We start from the raw sequence: 19,489 nt of genomic DNA, 5'->3' as shown, positions 1-19,489 counted from the left end.
TGTATAACAAAGTGAATCAGCTATATGTATACATATATCCCCATATCCCCTCCCTTTTGCGTCCCCCTCCCACCCTCCCTATCCCACTCCTCTAGGTGGACAAAAAGCACTGAGCTGATCTCCCTGTGCTACGCGGCTGCTTTCAACTAGCTACCTATTCTACGTTTGGTAGTGTATATATGTCCATGCCACTCTCTCACTTCATCCCAGCTTACCCTTCCCCCTCCCTGTGTCAAGTCCATGCTCTATGCCTGCATCTTTATTCCTGTCCTGCCCCTACGTTCGTCGGAACCAATTTTTTTTTTTTTAGATTCCATATATATGTGTTAGAATACGGTATTTCTTTTTCTCTTTCTGACTTAATTCTCTCTGTATGACAGTCTCTAGGTCCATCCACCTCACTACAAATAACTCAATTTCATTTCTTTTTATGGCTGAGTAATATTCCATTGTATATATGTGCCACATCTTCTTTATCCATTCGTCTGTCAATGGACACTTAGGTTGCTTCCATGTCCTGGCTATTGCAAATAGAGCTGCAATGAACATTGTGGTACATGACTCTTTTTGAATTATGGTTTTCTCAGGGTATATGTCCAGTAGTGGGATTGCTGGGTCATATGGTAGTTCTATTTTTAATTTTTTGAGGAACCTCCATACTGTTCTCCATAGTGGCTGTATCAATTTACATTCCCACCAACAGTGCAAGAGGGTTCCCTTTTCTCCACACCCTCTCCAGCATTTATTGTTTGTAGATTTTTTGATGATGGCCATTCCGACTCATGGGAGGTGATACCTCATTGTAGTTTTGATTTGCATTTCTCTAATGATTAGTGATGTTGAGCATCCTTTCATGTGTTTGCTGGCAATCTGTATATCTTCTTTGGAGAAAAGACTATTTAGGTCTTCTGCCCATTTTTGGATTGGGTTGTTTGTTTTTTTGATATTGAGCCACATGAGCTGCTTGTAAATTTCAGAGATTAATCCTTTGTCAGTTGCTTCGTTTGGAAATATTTTCTCCCATTCTGAGGGTTGTCTTTTCGTTTTGTTCATGGTTTCCTGTGCTATGCAAAACCTTTTAAGTTTCATTAGGTCCCATTTCTTTATTTTTCTTTTTCCATTTCTCTAGGAAGTGGGTCAAAAAGGATCTTGCTGTGATATATGTCATGGAGTGTTCTGCCTATGTTTTCCTCTAAGAGTTTGATAGTGTCTGGCCTTACATTTAGGTCTCTAATCCATTTGGAGGTTTTTTTGTGTGTATGGTGTTAGAGAGTGTTCTAATTTCATTCATTTACATGTAGCTGTCCAGTTTTCCCAGCACCACTTATTGAAGAGGCTCTGCTTTCTCCATTGTATATTCTTGCATCCTTTATCAAAGATAAGGTGACCATATGTGCATGGGTTTATCTCTGGGCTTTCTATCCTGTTCCATTGATCTATATTTCTGTTTTTGTGCCAGTACCATACTGTCTTGACTACTGTAGCTTTGTAGTATAGTCTGAAGTCAGGGAGCCTCATTCCTCCAGCTCCATTTTTCTTTCTCAAGATTGCTTTGGCTATTCGGGGTCTTTTGTGTCTCCATACAAATTTTAAGATTTTTTTGTTCTAGTTCCGTAAAAAATGCCATTGGTCGTTTGATAGGGATTGCATTGAAACTGTACATTGCTTTGGGTAGTATAGTCACTTTCACAATGTTGATTCTTCCAATCCAAGAACATGATAAATCTCTCCATCTGTTTGTATCATCTTTAATTTCTTTCATCAGTGTCTTATAGTTTTCTGCGTACAGGTCTTTTGTCTCCTTAGGTAGGTTTATTCCTAGGTATTTTATTCTTTTTGTTGAAATGGTAAATGGGAGTGTTTCCATAATTTCTCTTTCAGATTTTTCATCATTAGTGTATAGGAATGCAAGAGATTTCTGTGCATTAATTTTGTATCTTGTTACTTTACCAAATTCATTGATTAGCTCTAGTAGTTTTCTGGTAGCATCTTTAGGATTCTCTATGTATAGTGTCATGTCACCTGCAAACAGTGACAGCTTTACTTCTTCTTTTCCGATTTGGATTCCTTTTATTTCATTTTCTTCTCTGATTGCTGTGGCGAAAACTTCCAAAACTATGTTGAATAATAGTGGTGAGAGTGGGCAACCTTGTCTTGTTCCTGATCTTAGTGGAAATGGTTTCAGTTTTTCACCATTGAGAATGATGTTGGCTGTGGGTTTGTCATATATGGCCTTTATTATGTAGACGAAAGTTCCCTCTATGCCTACTTTCTGCAGGGTTTTTATCATAAATGGGTGTTGAATTTTGTCGAAAGCTGTCTCTGCATCGATTGAGATGATCATATGGTTTTTCTCCTTCAGTTTGTTAATATGGTGTATCACGTTGATTGATTTGAGTATACTGAAGAATCCTTGCATTCCTGGAATAAACCCCACTTGATCATGGTGTACAATCCTTTTAATGTGCTGTTGGACTCTGTTTGCTAATATTTTGTTGAGGATTTTTGCATCTATGTTCATCAGTGATATTGGCCTGTAGTTTTCTTTCTTTGTGACATCTTTGTCTGGTTTTGGTATCAGGATGATGGTGGCCTCGTAGAATGAGTTGGGGAGTGTTCCTCCCTCTGCAATATTTTGGAAGAGTTTGAGAAGGACAGGTGTTAGCTCTTCTCTAAATGTTTGATAGAATTCACCTGTGAAGCCATCTGGTCCTGGGCTTCTGTTTGTTGGAACATTTTTAATCACAGTCTCAATTTCAGTGCTTGTGATTGGTCTGTTTATATTTTCTATTTCTTCCTGGTTCAGTCTCAGAAGGTTGTGCTTTTCTAAGAATTTGTCCATTTCTTCCAGGTTATCCATTTTATTGATATATAGTTGCTTGTAGTAATCTGTCATGATCCTTTGTATTTCTGCAGTGTCAGTTGTTACTTCTCCTTTTTCATTTCTAATTCTATTGATTTGAGTCTTCTCCCTTTTTTTCTTGATGAGTCTGGCTAATGGTTTATCAATTTTGTTTATCTTCTCAAAGAACCAGCTTTTAGTTTTATTGATCTTTGCTATCGTTTTCTTCATTTCTTTTTCATTTATTTCTGATCTGATCTTTATGATTTATTTCTTTCTGCTAACTTTGGGAGTTTTTTGTTCTTCTTTCTCGAATTGCTTTAGGTGTAAGTTCAGGTTGTTTATTTGAGATGTTGCTTGTTTCTTGAGGTAGGAATGTATTGCTATGAACTTCCCTCTTAGAACTGCTTTTGCTGCATCCCATAGGTTTTGGGTCGTTGTGTATTCATTGTCATTTGTTTCTAGGTATTTTTTGATGTCCTCTTTGATTTCTTCAATGATCTCTTGGTTATTTAGTAGTGTATTGTTTAGCCTCCATATGTTTGTGTTTTTTACAGATTTTTTCCTGTAATTGATATCTACTCTCATAGCGTTGTGGTCAGAAAAGATACTTGATATGACTTCAATTTTCTTAAATTAACAAGGCTTGATTTGTGACCCAAGATATGATCTATCCTGGAGAATGTTCCATGAGCACTTGAGAAGAAACTGTATTGTGTTGCTTTTGGATGGAATGTCCTATAAATATCAATTAAGTCCATTTTGTTTATTGTATCATTTAAAGCTCGTGTTTCCTTATTTATTTTCATTTTGGATGATCTGTCCATTGGTGAAAGTGGAGTGTTAAAGTCCCCTACTATGATTGTGTGACTGTCAATTTCCGCTTTTATAGCTGCTTTAGCACTTGCCTTATGTATTGAGGTGCTCCTATGTTGGGTGCATAAATATTTACAATTGTTATATCTTCTTCTTGGATTGATCCCTTGATCATTATGTAGTGTCCTTCTTTGTCTCTTGTAATAGTCTTTTTGTTTTAAAATCTATGTTGTTTGATATGAGAATTGCTACCCCAGCTTTCTTTTGATTTCCATTTGCATGGAATGTCTTTTTCCATCCCATCACTTTCAGTCTGTATGTGTCCCTAGGTCTGAAGTGGGTGTCTTGTAGACAGCATATATACAGGTCTTGTTTTTGTATCCATTCAGGCAGACTATGGTTTTTGGTTGGAGCATTTAATCCATTTACATTTAAGGTAGTTATCGATATGTATGTTCCCATTACCATTTTCTTAGTTGTTTTGGGTTTGTTATTGTAGGTCTTTTCCTTCTCTTGTGTTTCCTGCCTGGAGAAGTTCCTTTAGCATTTGTTGTAGAGCTGGCTTGGTGGTGCTGAATTCTCTTAGCTTTTGCTTGTCTGTAAACGTTTTCATTTCTCTGTCAAATCTGAATGAGATCCTCACTGGGTAGAGTAATCTTGATTGTAGGTTTTTCCTTTTCATCACTTTTAATATGTCCTGCCACTCCCTTCTGGCTTGCAGAGTTTCTGTTGAAAGATCAGCTGTAAACCTTATGGGGATTCCCTTGTATGTTAATTGTTGTTTTTCCCTTGCTGCTTTTAATATTTTTTCTTTGTATTTAATTTTTGATAGTTTGATTAATATGTGTCTTGCCGTGTTTCTCCTTGCATTTATCCTGTATGGGACTCTCTGCACTTCCTGGACTTGATTGACTATTTCCTTACCCATATTAGGGAAGTTTTCAACTATAATCTCTTCAAATATTTTCTCAGTCCCTTTCTTTTTCTCTTCTTCTTCTGGGACCCCTATAATTCGAATGTTGGTGCATTTAATGTTGTCCCAGAAGTCTCTGAGATTGTCGTAAATTCTTTTCATTCTTTTTTCTTTATTCTGCTCTGTGGTAGTTATTTCCACTATTTTATCTTCCAGGTCACTTATCCGTTCTTCTGCCTCAGTTATTCTGCTATTGATTCCTTCTAGAGAATTTTAAATTTTATTTATTTTGTTTTTCATCATTGTTTGTTTGCTCTTTAGTTCTTCTAGGTCCTTGTTAAACGTTTCTTGTATTTTCTCCATTCTATTTCCAAGATTTTGGATCATCTTTACTATCATTACTCTGAATTCTTTTTGAGGTAGACTGCCTATTTCCTCTTCATTTGTTTGGTCTGGTGGGTTTTTACCTTGCTCCTTCATCTGCTTTATGTTTCTCTGTCTTCTCATTTTGCTTAACTTACTATGTTTGGGGTCTCCTTTGTGCAGGCTGCAGGTTTGTAGTTCCTGTTGTTTTTAGTGTCTGCCCCCAGTGGCTAAGGGTGGTTCAGTGGGTTGTGTAGGCTTCCTGGTGGAGGGGACTGGTGCCTGTGTTCTGGTGGATGAGGCTGGATCTTGTCTTTCTGGTGGGCAGGACCGTATCCGGTGGAGTGTTTGGGGGTTTCCGTGACCTTATTATGATTTTAGGCAGCCTCTCTGCTAATGCGTGGAGTTGTACTCCTGTGCTGCTAGTTGTTTGGCCTAGGGTGTCCAGCACTGGAGCTTGCTTGTCATTGAGTGGAGCTGGGTCTTATCGTTGAGATGAAGATATCTGGGAGAGCTCTCACTGATTGATATTACGTGGGGCCAGGAGGTCTCTGGTGGACCAATGCCCTGAACTCGGCTCTCCCACCTCAGAGGCACACACCTGACACCTGGTGAGAGCACCAAGTCCCTGTCAGCCACACGGCTCAGAGGAAAAGGGAGAAAAAGACGAAAGAAAAAATAAAAATAAATAAAATAAAAGTTATTAAAATAAAAATTTTTAAATATATTATTAAAATTAAAAGAAAAAAAAAGGAAGAGAGCAACGAAACTAATAAACAAATCCACCAATGATAACAAGCGCTAAAAACTATACTAAGATAAACACAAAAATCAGAAAGTAGTCAGTCACATACAGCAAACCCCAAGTATACATTTGCTCCCAAAGTCCACCTCCTCAATTTGGGATGATTTGTTGTCTATTCAGGTATTCCACAGATGCAGGGTGCATCAGGTTGACTGTGGAGATTTAATCCGCTGCTCCTGAGGCTGCTGGGAGAAATTTCCCTTTCTCTTCTTTGTTTGCACAGCTCCCGGGGTTCAGCTTTGGATTTGGACCCGCCTCTGTGTGTAGGTCGCCTGAGGGCATCTGTTCTTCGCTCACACAGGACAGGGTTAAAGGAGCAGCTGATTCGGGGGCTCTGGCTCACTCAGGCCGGGGGGAGGGAGGGGTACGGATGCGGGGCGAGCCTGCGGCAGCAGAGGCCAGCGTGACGTTGCACCAGCCTGATGCGCGCCGTGCGTTCTCCCAGGGAAGTTGTCCCTGGATCACGGGATGCTGGCAGTGGCAGGCTGCACAGGCTCCCGGGAGGGGCGGTGTGGAGAGTGCCCTGGGCTTGCACACAGGCTTCTTGGTGGCGGCAGCAGCAGCCTTAGCGTCTCATGCCCGTCTCTGGGGTCCACGCTGATAGCCGCGGCTCCCGCCCGTCTCTGGAGCTCGTTTAAACGGCACTCTGAATCCCCTCTCTTCGTGCACCAGGAAACAAAGAGGCAAGAAAAAGTCTCTTGCCCATTCGGTGGCTCCAGACTTTTTCCCGGACTCCCTCCCGGCCAGCTGTGGCGCGCAAGCCCCCTTCAGGCTGTGTTCACGCAGCCAACTCCAGTCCTCTCCCTGCGATCCGACCTCCGAAGTCCGAGCCTCAGCTCCCAGCCCCCGCCCACCCCAGCGGGGGAGCAGACAAGCCTCTCGGGCTGGTGAGTGCTGCTTGGCGTGGAGCCTCTGTGCGGCAATCTCTCCTCTTTGCCCTCCGCACCCCTGTGGCTGTGCTCTCCTCTGTGGCTCCGAAGCTTCCCCCCCGCCCACCCCCCCTGTCTCCGCCCGCGAAGGGGCTCCTAGTGTGTGGAAACCTTTCCTCCTTCACAGCTCCCTCCCACTGGTGCAGGTCCCGTCCCTATTCTTTTGTCTCTGTTTTTTCTTTTTTCTTTTGCCCTACCCAAGTACGTGGGGAGTTTCTTGCCTTTTGGGAGGTCTGAGGTCTTCTGCCAGTGTTCAGTAGGTGTTCTGTAGGAGTTGTTCCACATGTAGATGTATTTTTGATGTATCTGTGGGGAGGAACGTGATCTCCATGTCTTACTCCTCCGCCATCTTGAAGGTCCTCCTGTTTTGGTGAATTCTAAAGAACTGTTATTATTGTCTATGATCTGTCAACTCTGCTAAGTGAGGGAATATTTCTTAGTCATTCTAACCCACAGCAATTCCAAATCAAAGATGTAACTCAAGGTAAGCCAAGAGAAGTCTATTTATGCAGGAAGTATTCACACATAAGGGAAGTCCACACATGTGCAGAGAGCGGGAGCTGCGTTAGCTAGGAACCCCAGAGTTTCCACCCAGCTGCTTGGACATCCAAACCTGGCACTGAGCAAATGGACTCCTAAAAATCACAGGAGGCATCGGGGTACTCACTCAGCCATCTGACTCACTCATAGCATCTGGGCACAAGAAAATTCTATTTCCCAAATCCCTCTTCCCTGCCTCCATCTTCCCCAGCTACACATACGAACAATCTGGACAGTCCATAAGGTAGAGGATAATTTTAGGGGCTTCCCTAGGGCCTGGCTGGATGCTTTCCAATCATTTTTTTCTGGCTTGTGAAATCAGATGCACTATTTCTTTATACATGAGCAAAAATGAAATCAGTTTCTATTTGCAGAGTGAGATGGAAAAAATGAAAATTGCACACAGCTATGTCACAGATTCTCAGAAAGGACTTCCCTAAGCCTGAGGAGAGAAAGGAGGCAAAAGAGAGACTCAAAAGGAGAGGAAGTTCAGTTTGTTAACCCCTGAGAAGTGTCCCATGAGCTTGGCCTCACGTACATAAGCACATTTAAGGTTTTGGAGCAAAGTTGGTTAATAAAATCAGAGACATTTCTGGATTCATTTTAACCACTGATCATGATGTTGTTTAATCATCTTGGCCATTCCAGGAGCAAATAAATCACTGTGTGTCTGTGTCTCTCTGTCTGTGTGTGGCTCTGTATGTGCATCTGACCTCTCCCACACCACTCCACTTTCTCTTAACAGACACACAATACACATTAACACATATGAAATTTGGTTAAAATAAACATCAAGAATAAGCTTGTTGGGCCAAAAAAAAAATGGCTTGGGGGATTAGATTTCGCAAAAGGCCTACCCTGATTCAAGAATGGAATAGGAAAGAAGGAAATTGACAAGATTATTTGGGCCAGTTTTATGTACCCAAATGTGGTTACAAATGAAGTCACCTTATCACTTACACCCAAATTTTGCTAGCCACGTAACCCCACCCCCACCCTGAGCACGTCAGAGTCTCTTGCAAGGATCCCTTCATCCTTTGGTATCGGTAGGTGTCCTCTGGGGGAAATTACATCATGTGAGCTCTCAAACCAGTCCAGGCAGCCATTGGACCATGCTGGCTCCAGGTTGCCTGTATGTCTGTACTGCTCCGGCCACAAACTACTCATTGCGCCTCTGCCAGACTATCAGGGCTCCCCTTGCATTGAAAAGGATCCCTCCTCTGAATTCTGCTCTCTGAATTGGCCCGACAGCAAGACTGCTTAGGTCATCGTATGTCAGGCTCTTTTTTCTGGCACAAGGTAGCTAGACCCAAGGGACAAAAGGAGTAGGGGGTGAGTTCAAACAGCAGCCACTATGTTTCTTCCATCTGTAGTCCTATACTCTCAGACCCTCTTTCTGAGTCTGGTCCAACAGTCCCTCCTTGCAATTAGCCTTCTGTCACTGATATCTACATTCCTCCCCCTATGTTGATAGAATTTCGTTCATAAACCTAGTTCAAGTTTACTTCTCAAAAAGTGCATTATTCTGGAAGTAAATCTCTGGATACAAAGAGATTCCAGGAGCTATTGCACAAGGGTTAAAGCTCTAGTTGTAAATTATGACTGCTTCATATTTCTTTCTCGACCTTTCAGACAGAAGCATTTCTATTCTTTACCATTCATACCATCCCCAACAGTCCACTTGCCAGCAGGTTCCTGCATGCCCAGCATGCCAAGTATACACCTTATGTTTCCGTCCTCTTTATTACAGTACCGGTGATGGCAATTCACATTTGTATAATGCTTGACATTTCATAAAGGACTTTCACATCTATTACCACACTAGAGCCTCACATCATTTCTGTGAATAAAGCAAATCGAATATTGATACTTGCATTTTAGCGCTATGAAAACTGACAGTCAGAGAGGTAAGAAGATTTCCTCCAGTTGCACTCAGCCAGTGAGGAGATGAGCCAGCCTCGGAATCCAGATCTTAAGACTCCGGGTGCAGGTTCTTTGCAATTCATAAAGCTGCCATTCTTTAGTTCTCAGCCCCATGTGCCTCTCTGTAGGTACCCTCACTTGACTTTCAACCAAATTCAAATAATCTCCATGAAAGTAAATTCCCATGCTTTCAGCCATCCAACAGAGTTTTCCAGGGAAGCAGGGCATCATTACTCCCTCTTTCCTACTGGAAATATGATGAGGAAGCCCACTGGGTAAGTGTCCTTTGGAGCACATTAATTTTGGAATAATCTAACCTGACTTTAAGCCAGAATTCTCCACCAACAGCATGGAACATAAAAGTCTGATGAATAAAATCTTGACTTATGGCATGGTTTTGCTTCACTTGACCTATTTTGAGGATACATGTTTTGCAAACCAAGTGAAAACTTAAAATTACCCTGTGTTTAATTACATTGCAATCTATGGTTGAATTTCATTTAAATGGCATTTACAATTGGCACATTTTTCAAGTACTGCTTCTGCCACAGTTGCATGTAAAAATACATGATCATCATTCATACAACTGCAGCCTAAGTTAGCATCAACACACATCCCATAGATTGGGGGACAAAGTCACTAAAGGACAATGGCTGTCACATTTCCATGAAATACAATTTAACATATCCAGAAATAAATTGGTTCCCAGATTTTGATAAAACAGCATGTGGCATGTTTTCAAAATTGCTAAGCATTGATTGAGCACCTATGTTGTGCTCAGCACTGTGGAGAATTCAGAAAAGCATAAGATGTGTTGTAAGATAGTCAAAGAAGAGGGAATACTCAGGGTATGGGGATCAAGGTGAGAATATATGTTATAATAACTATTATTATTATTATTATTTACTATGTGTCAATTACTGCATGCCAGATACTATGCTAAGTATTTTATTTGAATTATCTTATTTAATCCTCATAACAACTCAATAAGATAGGTACTATTATTATTTTAATTTTACAGAAAATAAAAGTGAGACACAAGGAAGTAATTTACTTATTAAGGTCACATACACAATGGAATATTACTCATCCATAAAAAAGAATGAAATAATGCCATTTGCAGCAACATGGCTGGGCCTAGAGGTGATCATACTAAGTGAAGTAGGTCAGACAAAGACAAATATTATATAATATTGCTTATATGTAGAATCTAAAAAAAATGACACAAATGAACTTATTTACAAAACAGAAATAGACTCACAGACATAGAAACAAACTAATGGTTATCAAAGGGGAAAGAGGGGGAAGGATAAATTAGGAGTTTGGGATTAAAATATACAGACCACTATATATAAAATAGATAACCAACAAGGACCAACTGTACAGCACAAGGAAATATACTCAATATCTTGTAATACCCTATAATGGAAAAGAATCTTAAAAGAATATATATATTCTTATATGTGTGTCACAGAATCACTGAATCACTTTGCTGTACACCTGAAACTAACTCAACATTGTAAATCAACTATATTTCAATAAAAAAAATTTTTTAAAAGGTCACATAGTTAAGAAGCAGGGGAATCAGGATTGGAAGTCAAGTATTTGATTTCCCAGCCTGTGTACACTTAGCCTCTTTGCTTTATTTGGTTAAGGCTCCATGAAGGACTGGGTCTTTACTATGGCTCGGAAAATTAGATAGTGTTTAGGTAGGAAGAATGGAAAGAATGAGGATAGGTTGTCATATTGCAGGATAGACAAAGAGCATAAACAAAGGCCCAGGGCAAGAATTTGTATTTGACATGTGAGTATCCCTGAAGGAAATCAATGGCAGGAAGTAAAGCTGGGTAGGCAGAGTGAGACACTTAACTGAATACCTTACACATAACCTAGGCGGAATTTAGAGACTTGAGCCTTTGGAAGTAGAAGGTCATGTAGACTCTTCTGTAGGAAAGAGACAATGAAAAGGCACCATGGTATACCAGCTGCATATTCAGGAAAAGTGGAGAGGAGGGAGACTTCAGGGGAGCAAACCAATTAGTGGCTTATCTTGAAATCCCCTACAGGGACTTCCCTGGTGGTCCAGTGGTTAAGACTCCACGCTCCCAATGCAGGGGGCCCGGGTTCGATCCCTTCCAGGGAACTAGATCCCACATCAGGGAACTAGATCCCACATGCCACAACTAAGCCCGCATGCCGCAACTAAAAGATCCCACATGCCTCAACTAAAAAGATCTTGCATGTGGCAACGAAGATCCCGCATGCCACAACTAAGACCCGGAGCAGCGAAATAAATAAATATATATTAAAAAAAAAAAAAATCCCCTACAGACCCTACTAGTCCTTGGTCACAGCATATACTCAATAAATGTCAGATCAGTGGATGACGACTAGTAGGGATAAAAAGAAAGGTACAAATCTAAGACGAAATCTGCAGGAGTCACTGACAGACTGTTCACAAAGGAAAAAGAAAAGAGAGTAAGCAAAGTGACACCAAAGTGCTACGCTGGGCAAGAAGAAGACATGGGGTGCTTTTGGCTGACGACGGAGTTGGAAAGGAAAAGTGGGTTTCAGGTGGGCAGCAGGGAGGATGATAAGTCCTCCATTTTGGTTTGAAAATGTAGAGGTTTGAAAGGGACATTAGAATACTGTTAATAAACTATAGATACTTGGAGAAATAGGCCTAGAACACATTTAAGACTCTCCAAGGGTGGGAAGCACAGTCCGTACTCATCACAAAATTCAAATTAAAGTTATGCTTTTATTTATTGGCCACTTCAATAAGCAAATCTAAGCAGGTAGAACTTCCTTAATATAAACATCACTACTAGACCTATTGTATCTTATCAAAGATTCAGAAAGTAGAAATACATAATATATAAGAACATCGTGACAAATTGAAAAGACCTAAGCAAAAGGAAGTAAACCAAAGAGTTAAGCTCCTAGCCATGCTCCCTATGACATGCAACCAGCACTGGTAATTTAACAGATGTGAAACACCAGCCTTTCCTTATCAAAATACAAAAAGGAAAAAAATCATGTAACGGTTTCTCAGCAAGAAGCCATTAGACAGATGTAATCATAATGGGACCAAATATTCCTATAAATGAAATGTGTGCATTTTGGACCACATGCAGAGTTTAAAAGCAGCTAACACAAAAGGTAAGTAGAGTTGTCTGTGTGTATACAATGGCTCAGATGTGGTACAGCCATCCAATTGGCCCTCAAACCAACTGAATGGTGAATTTACAGGACAAACTCAGTATGCATTAGCTTAAAATTCAAATGACCCTCATAGAAATCACAGCTGTGGCAACAGGAGCTATTATTCTCAAAGTAAACTTCTCCTTTATGATCATCTACCAACCTCCAATCACTGAAGCTATAGCCACACTCATCCAAGCTATTGGCCTTCAAAACAGCCGGACCACATGGTTCTTCCTTTAGATGCTTGAAGCGATCAGAATGACCAAGTGGGTGAGAGTGTGCAAGATTCATTTAAACGGACAAAGGAGCTCATTGTAATGGATGAAATCAAGGTCTTCACCAGGCAAATTAGAGGGAAAAAAACTGCTTCAAAGTACAACTTCCTTCAAGAGAGAAGGGATGGAGTCAATTAAAATATATAACTAGAAAGTTCCATAAAATGTAGCCTGGGGAGTCAATCCAACCAGTGGAGCACATTTGCTGTTAGTGGATGCAAAGAGAGAAATAAATTAAAATTTGAGTACAGTGTTCAAAATAAAAAACCATGTCATAAAATATGATCAGGTAACATACCAAACCTTTCACCGAATTTAGAGGCAGGATATTCATCAAAAGTCATTCGGTAAGTTAACTGTTTGAAACTCAGAAAACATTTTCTCCCCAAAAATAATGTTATGCATGGTGACTGGCTTCCCAAGATAGGCCACAAAACTCTCCTAATGTATAGTGTAATAAGGTGTAAGTATAGTACTGGGATAATGAAGTAATACTAATTGTTCTATAAAAATAGAATCTTACCATACTCCATAGCAGTGCTTTTCAAATTATGAGTCACAACGCATGAACTCGATACAGTGAGTCTTTCCCAGTTTAATTCTTAATAGAATGTAATAAATGTAATGGAAAGGAAAGAACAAAATTGTAAAGCTCAGAGTACATCCCTGTCATAAGGAAAAGTATTATTCTTGAAACTTAACTTCAGTGTTATAGGTATAAATAGCTATGTGCATTCAGGATTGCTATGTAAAATATATTTCTGACTGTGGGTCACAGTCAAAACAGTTTGAGTGTCTCTTAGCAAGGCTTCCACAGGGCATCCAGCACAAAGCTGGCATTTCACAACATTTGTTAAATGAATGAATGATTGAATGGCCCAGTGAACACATGAAGAATGAATAAACAGAATGCCAGTAATAGACTTCTCTCAGTCACAGCCCTGGCACTTGCAGTAGAAAGCTTCCTCACTCCAACATTTCCATGCTAGGGAGGCAGTGGGGACAGCTGCCCAGCTGGAATTCCATATAGGTGGTACTGTTGGCCTGGGACAGGATCTCTGACACAGAAGGGGCTTTAAAGAGGGAAGGATGAGGAAAAGGCTTCCACAATTGAATGGGATTGGACTCTAGACAGGGTTGCCAGATTTAGCAAATAAACACCCAGGATGCTGGTTAAATCTGAACTTCAGATAATCAACAAATAATTTAAGGGCAAAGAAAATCATGAACCTTCAAGGTTAAAAGATCAATTCAACCCATCAGACATTTATCTGATGCAAAACTGTGTGCAAAATCCTCTGCTAGGTGCTGTGGAAGGAAAAAGTACTTAGTTCTAAAGACTGAAGAGGTCAGAGACACCCAGGCAAGAACCTCAGCAAGTACCATATATTGAGCATTATTCTAAGTACTTACCAGGCATTAACTCATTTGACCCTCACCGCCCTGCATTCAGCACTGCTGTTAGCCCCACTGAAGATAGAAAACTGAAAGAAGCTACAAGAGGAAGTTGTCCAAGGTCTCACAGATACAAGCACAAATAACATTCAGTGGGCTCATGTAGAGGGCTGGATGTTGTCCAAGAGGTGGATCTGGAGTGAGATTTGAGCTGAACCTTGAAGAAAGGGGAAACATCAATAGGTGGATATTAAGGGAAGAATATTCCAGGCAGAGGAACAGCTTGGCAGTGAGAGGATATGGTCAAGAAACGGGAATAGACTAAAGTTGTTGGAATAGTACAAAGATAATAGGAAGAAGGTATGACTGAACAAGGAAATTAGGTAGGAACACACTATCGAGGGGAATTGCATACCCTGACAAATCTGCCTGCAGATCCATCAAAGAATTTGGGGTATATAAATGGGCACTGTGCTGAGTTGGGCTATTAAGAAAGATGACTTTGGCAATAGCCCAAAAGACAAAGTGGATGAGACAGAGATCAGAGGCCAGGAAAAGGTTAAGTAAACCAGTACAGATGGCTGGCAAAGCATGTGGAATCAGAATCCAGGATTTACCTCCCAGATTAGACCCTCAGTAGGTAAGTGACCTTGGACAATTCATGTAATGACTCTGAGATTTGGCTTCGTCACTTCTGAAACAGGGGAGACAACACGACTTCCCTCGTGATATTACACGGGAATAAGACAGGACAACATACAGGAAATGCTCCATAAATGGATGCTATCTGTAAAGTGTCACAGCGATTGAACTTGAATCTTTCCCTTAACAATTCTTCTGAGTTCAATCAGCCTTGGATTGAACATTTCCAGGAGTAAGGTACTCATGCCGTCCCAATGGTAACATAATGGGAGTGAAAGAATGAAAGAATGAAAGAAAGAATGTGGAGGAATGAGGGTTTGCCTTTCCTACTTCTAAAGAGAAAGAGTATATCTAGAAATGAAGCCGAGGTAGAAAATAAAAAATAAAACAAAGCAAAAAAACTAAGTACTGAGTAACTATAGTTGAAGGAGGGAGGGGAACCTTGAGATCCTCACTCTAGCACATATTACTAGAGTGACCCGAAGCAAATTACGTAAACTCTCTAAACCTTAATTTTCTCATCTGTAAAACGTGGTTGTTAACACCTAAACTGTGAAGCTATTGAGAGGAGAGCTGATATCACGTATATTATGGCCTTAGAACAATGTCTGGCCCAGAGTAGGCAATAAATGATAGTTATTATGTATTATGTAAAAATTTAAATAAAACTATAGTTACAGTTAGGCAGCAGTACTGGTGGAGACAGAAAAGAGAATGTGGAAATAAGTAGAATGTACACGAGGTGTGACAATTCTAGAGACCACATCCATGACAGTGGCATGGAACTGACAGCCCTTTTCTGTGGAGCCAGATGTGTTCTGCCCAACGGATGTGGCTCCTGAAAGGTGCCCCACTAGGTTAGATGGTGTAGGATGGCAGGATTAAAGATGGACGTTTGCAGACTGAGGGAAGAGGGCTCTGGGAGGAGAGAAAGCCGTCACCTCTGACTATCTGATTCTCCTGCCACTTCCTATCCTGGAACCAACCCCCATCACTGACTAGCACTGAGGCACAAAGCAAAGCAACACTGAGGCTGGAGGTGGGTGGCAGGTTCATATGTCAGAACTTAAAGGGGAAGGAATGGATGCCAGGGCCAGACATCCATCCATCCAAGCATACAGGACACACATAAGTAGGAACTGCTGGGTCTGAAACCACCTACCCGTGTGCTTAGCATGTCCTACCTTTCTAGACGTCAGAATACACAGCAAGCCCACTCTTTCTGCGGGACCTCTGCCTTGGTGCAGTGCAAACATTATTCCAAACATCTAGCCCAGTACTCAGGATGCTGCTGTGGCTGGGGGTAAACTTATCATCCTTTGCTTTTTTCTTGAAATTTTAAAATTGTTTCTCAGGGGCTTCCCTGGTGGCGCAGTGGTTAAGAATCTGCCTGCCAATGCAGGGGACACGGGTTTGAGCCCTGGTCTGGGAAGATCCCACATGCCGCGGAGCAACTAAGCCCGTGCGCCACAACTACTGAGCCTGCGCTCTAGAGCCCGTGAACCACAACTACTGAGCCTGCGTGCCACAACTACTGAAGCCTGCGCGCCTAGAGTCCATGCTCCGCAACAAGAGAAGCCACCGCAATAAGAAGCCTACACACCTCAACGAAGAGTAGCCCCCACTCACCACAGCTAGAGAAAGCCTGCATGCAGCAACGAAGACCCAATGCAGCCAAAAATAATTAAATAAAATAAATAAATTTATTTAAAAAAAAACTGTTTCTCAAAGACTTGGTTTGTAAACTTAAATACTAATAAAAAGGTTAACAAAATGATCATGGAGACACTCTGTGTTTCAAATGCACACCATCTGTCCTTAGCCTCTGAAGATGACACAGCAGGATACTCACTGGCATTGTTTTTCAACCACAGTGACTTTTTGCTCCCATGTTCTCCATAGCCTGTCACCCATTCTCCCTTGTCAGACAACTGCAAACACACCGGAGGTCCTGTCGGGACTCAGTACTCTTTCAGGCAGAATCTCCTCTGTGCAAACCTACTTGGCCTGTGTAGGAAGAAACTGCATTCTGGCCACCTCCTAACCAAAATGAAACCAAAGGCCATGCATCATGAAAACATCCATCTCTGCTCTTGATCTCCCTGAAACTAAAGGTAACCTCCAAAGTTAGGATCAGAGCATTCGGTGGAAATGAAAAGCTGCCTAAAATTTTCTCATATCCTAGCACTACTTTCACTTTTAGAAAAGGAATATTTAGAAAGGCTTAAGAATCTCTTTCTTACACATTTCTCTCCCTCCCAGATGTCAAGAGCTCTCAACAACTGCCTCTTCATTTATGACTAAGAGTGTGCTGAAGGGGTTGTTGCCTGAGACGAAAGCATCCTTGAAACACATTCCTGACTTAGTTATTCATCTCTTTGGGGGCACAGATTTTCCGCCAAAGGTAGGAAAGGGATGATCACTTAACTCCTCCAGCAGCACTGATCAAAAGTGATACCGGGGTGAAGTGTTTGGGGTTAATTCAGCCAGCACTGCATCAATCACCTGTGGAAAGCAGAGAGCAGATGCCACAGTAGCTCCTGCCTCTAGATGGTTAGAAAATAACACAAAGCAAGAAACAAGGAGTTACCAAGGACTGAGGGAATTCCCTCTCCCTAGAGCTCTTCAAAGACAAAACAGCCACTCATTTTCTTAACTATCTAAATAGGTCTCTGACTAGTTTTTGAGGCCCCTTCCTCCCAGCCATGATTGGGAGTCAATTATTCTAAGAAATCAAGGTGGGGCATCTATTGGCTGGAGGCTACAACAGGGAGGAATATACAGCCAAAGGCATCCCATAGAACCGAAATCGCTTGGCATGGGTTCTGGTAATTTCAGAACAAAAATCCAAATACAAGTGAAGAGAAAAGCAATTTAAAATGAGTACGTCCAGTCTCCAGAACGACCCCCAAATGCTGCCTAACATTTATGTCACAGAGAAGCAAGTGGGCAGAGATGCCACATGCCAAAGGAGACAGTTAATTTTAGCTGCAGGCCTGGAATACTTTACTTCTCCGGGCTCTTCATTGTTTTTGAGATTTCGGGCTACCAAGTACCCAGGTATTTCAGTCTGGTTTCTCCCAGTCTGCTCTCATTTTCCCAGCTCCTCTTCATCACCTACTATTGGGACCTCCCTGTTTCAAAACTGTCTTGTCACACAGCAGAGATTCTGGCTTGAACAACCTGAGCTCCAAAGTCAAAGGAAGGTGACCAAAGGATCTCAGAAGGTAAGAATACCTAGAGCTGCCAGAGGCGAGAATAGAGTCAGGAGCAGCCGGGGAAGAGACTAAGAGCTTGAATCTGGAAGAGTTGGCTTGTTGAAGGACAAGCTCCTGCATCACGAGAGAAGAGACCGAATTCTGCTTCTCTCTGGCCAGTCAGGAAACTGAGGCCAGAGGGCTGCAGCAGCTCCCAAGCAGCCTGAGGCTGGCAGGGAAAGTTGTCGGGGCCTCGAACGCAGCAAGGAGAGGCCACACAGGCAAACGCTGCAGCGCTCACCAGCCTGGCCGCAGCCAACTTCCCCTGGCCGAGGCCTAGCTGTCCGGCAGCCTGTTGGGGGAGGGCAGGAGTAGACGGAGACAAAGGACACACACTGTTCCCACTGTAGAGGTGGGGGGGTGGGGGAGGGGGTAGGCGGGGGGCTGTGCACAGTGTGACGCAGGTCCCTACTGAGCGGCCGCTATAGGTTTCCTGTAAAACAGTTTATGCCACCACTGGCCTCAGGAGGAGAGGCAAGCCAGCCTTCCCATAAACGACTCCTTGCAGACATGCTTACAGCAGCGTCACTGCCTCTTCAGACAGGTGAGCAGTTAGATGTACCTGCCTTCAGAACTGCGATTTGTTCACCTGATTTGGTAAATCCCATTTTAACCCTTCTCGTCCCCAGTGGATCTCACTCCCGAAGGAAGAAATGAGTTAAGTTCAGTGGAGTTTGCGGTGTGCTGGCGGCTGGGGGAGGGGAGTAGAGGAGGCGGCAAGGTGGAAGCCTTCTGACCTGAAGATTGCACGTACTGGGTTTGTTTTGTTTTGTTTTGCTTTTGTTTTTGTTGTTGTTGTTGTTGTTTTTCAGACGAAAAGGGAAAAGGAAGAAACAAAGTAGGCAGCAAAGAGGGACTGCAGGATCCCGCTCATTTGCAGACATTCCTGGCCTTTTAGGTAAAGAGCAACTCGCAAAACTCGATTGACAGAAAACGTGTTCGCCTGTCAACTAGGGAAGGGGAAAAAAAAGATTCACTGAGGTCCAGAGGAGCTAGATTTCAGGCTCCCGGGTTTCCGGCCTCCCCCTGGCCATCCTCCCCGCCCCACCCCAGACCTGCAGGTGGAAACCAGGCAAGTGAGACGGTCCAGGGCCCCCGGTCAGGGCTCGCCCGCCGCCGCCGACTGCCGTCGCTGCGGGGACACACCCTCCACCTACCTCACACATGGGAGAGGCGCCCTTGCTCGGCAACGTGCAGCCCAGGAGCTTGGCGAGAAACTTTGCCATATACGAGCAGTGAGGCAGGGGCTCTCCCGAGGCGCCGGATCCGTCCTTTCCCGGCGCGAGAGCCCAGGCGCCGAGGTCTCGCCCGCAGCCGGCCGGCCAGCGCGCCCCGGGGCTGGGGGCTGCCGGCAGCCGAGCCGGGCGGGGGAGCGGCGGGGGCGAGCTCGCCTGCTGCCCTGCCGCCGCCGCCCGGAGCGCGGGCTGCGAGCGCGCGCGGCCGGGTCCGCCGCTCCAGCCTCCCGCGCCGCGGGAGCGGGGCGCTGCCGTCTGCGCTAGCCTTTCCCGCTGAATGTCACTGTCACCAGAGTAAAGGGAAGGGCCCCGCCGAGGGGGTGACGGGAGGGCCAACGCGCCGCAGA

At 43.0% G+C, this 19,489-nt stretch overlaps 1 protein-coding gene across 1 annotated transcript in view; it reads right to left on the bottom strand.

Annotated features, from left to right (window-relative positions):
- The window catches only part of RASGEF1B (RasGEF domain family member 1B), a gene marked incomplete at its 5' end in the record, with an annotated part of 555,712 nt that extends 536,463 nt beyond the window's left edge, over positions 1-19,249 (bottom strand). The window contains one exon of the mRNA XM_082463803.1: positions 19,065-19,249. Coding sequence (XP_082319929.1) covers positions 19,065-19,133 — 69 coding nt within the window. The remainder of the gene's footprint in view (positions 1-19,064) is intronic.
- Between the last annotated feature and the right edge of the window lie 240 nt (positions 19,250-19,489).

Source organism: Balaenoptera physalus, assembly GCF_965194825.1.
Source record: "Balaenoptera physalus genome assembly, chromosome: 5".
Taxonomy (NCBI): Eukaryota; Metazoa; Chordata; class Mammalia; order Artiodactyla; family Balaenopteridae; genus Balaenoptera; species Balaenoptera physalus.
Note: the sequence above shows the minus strand (reverse complement) of the source record. Positions and strands in the feature narration are given on the sequence as shown.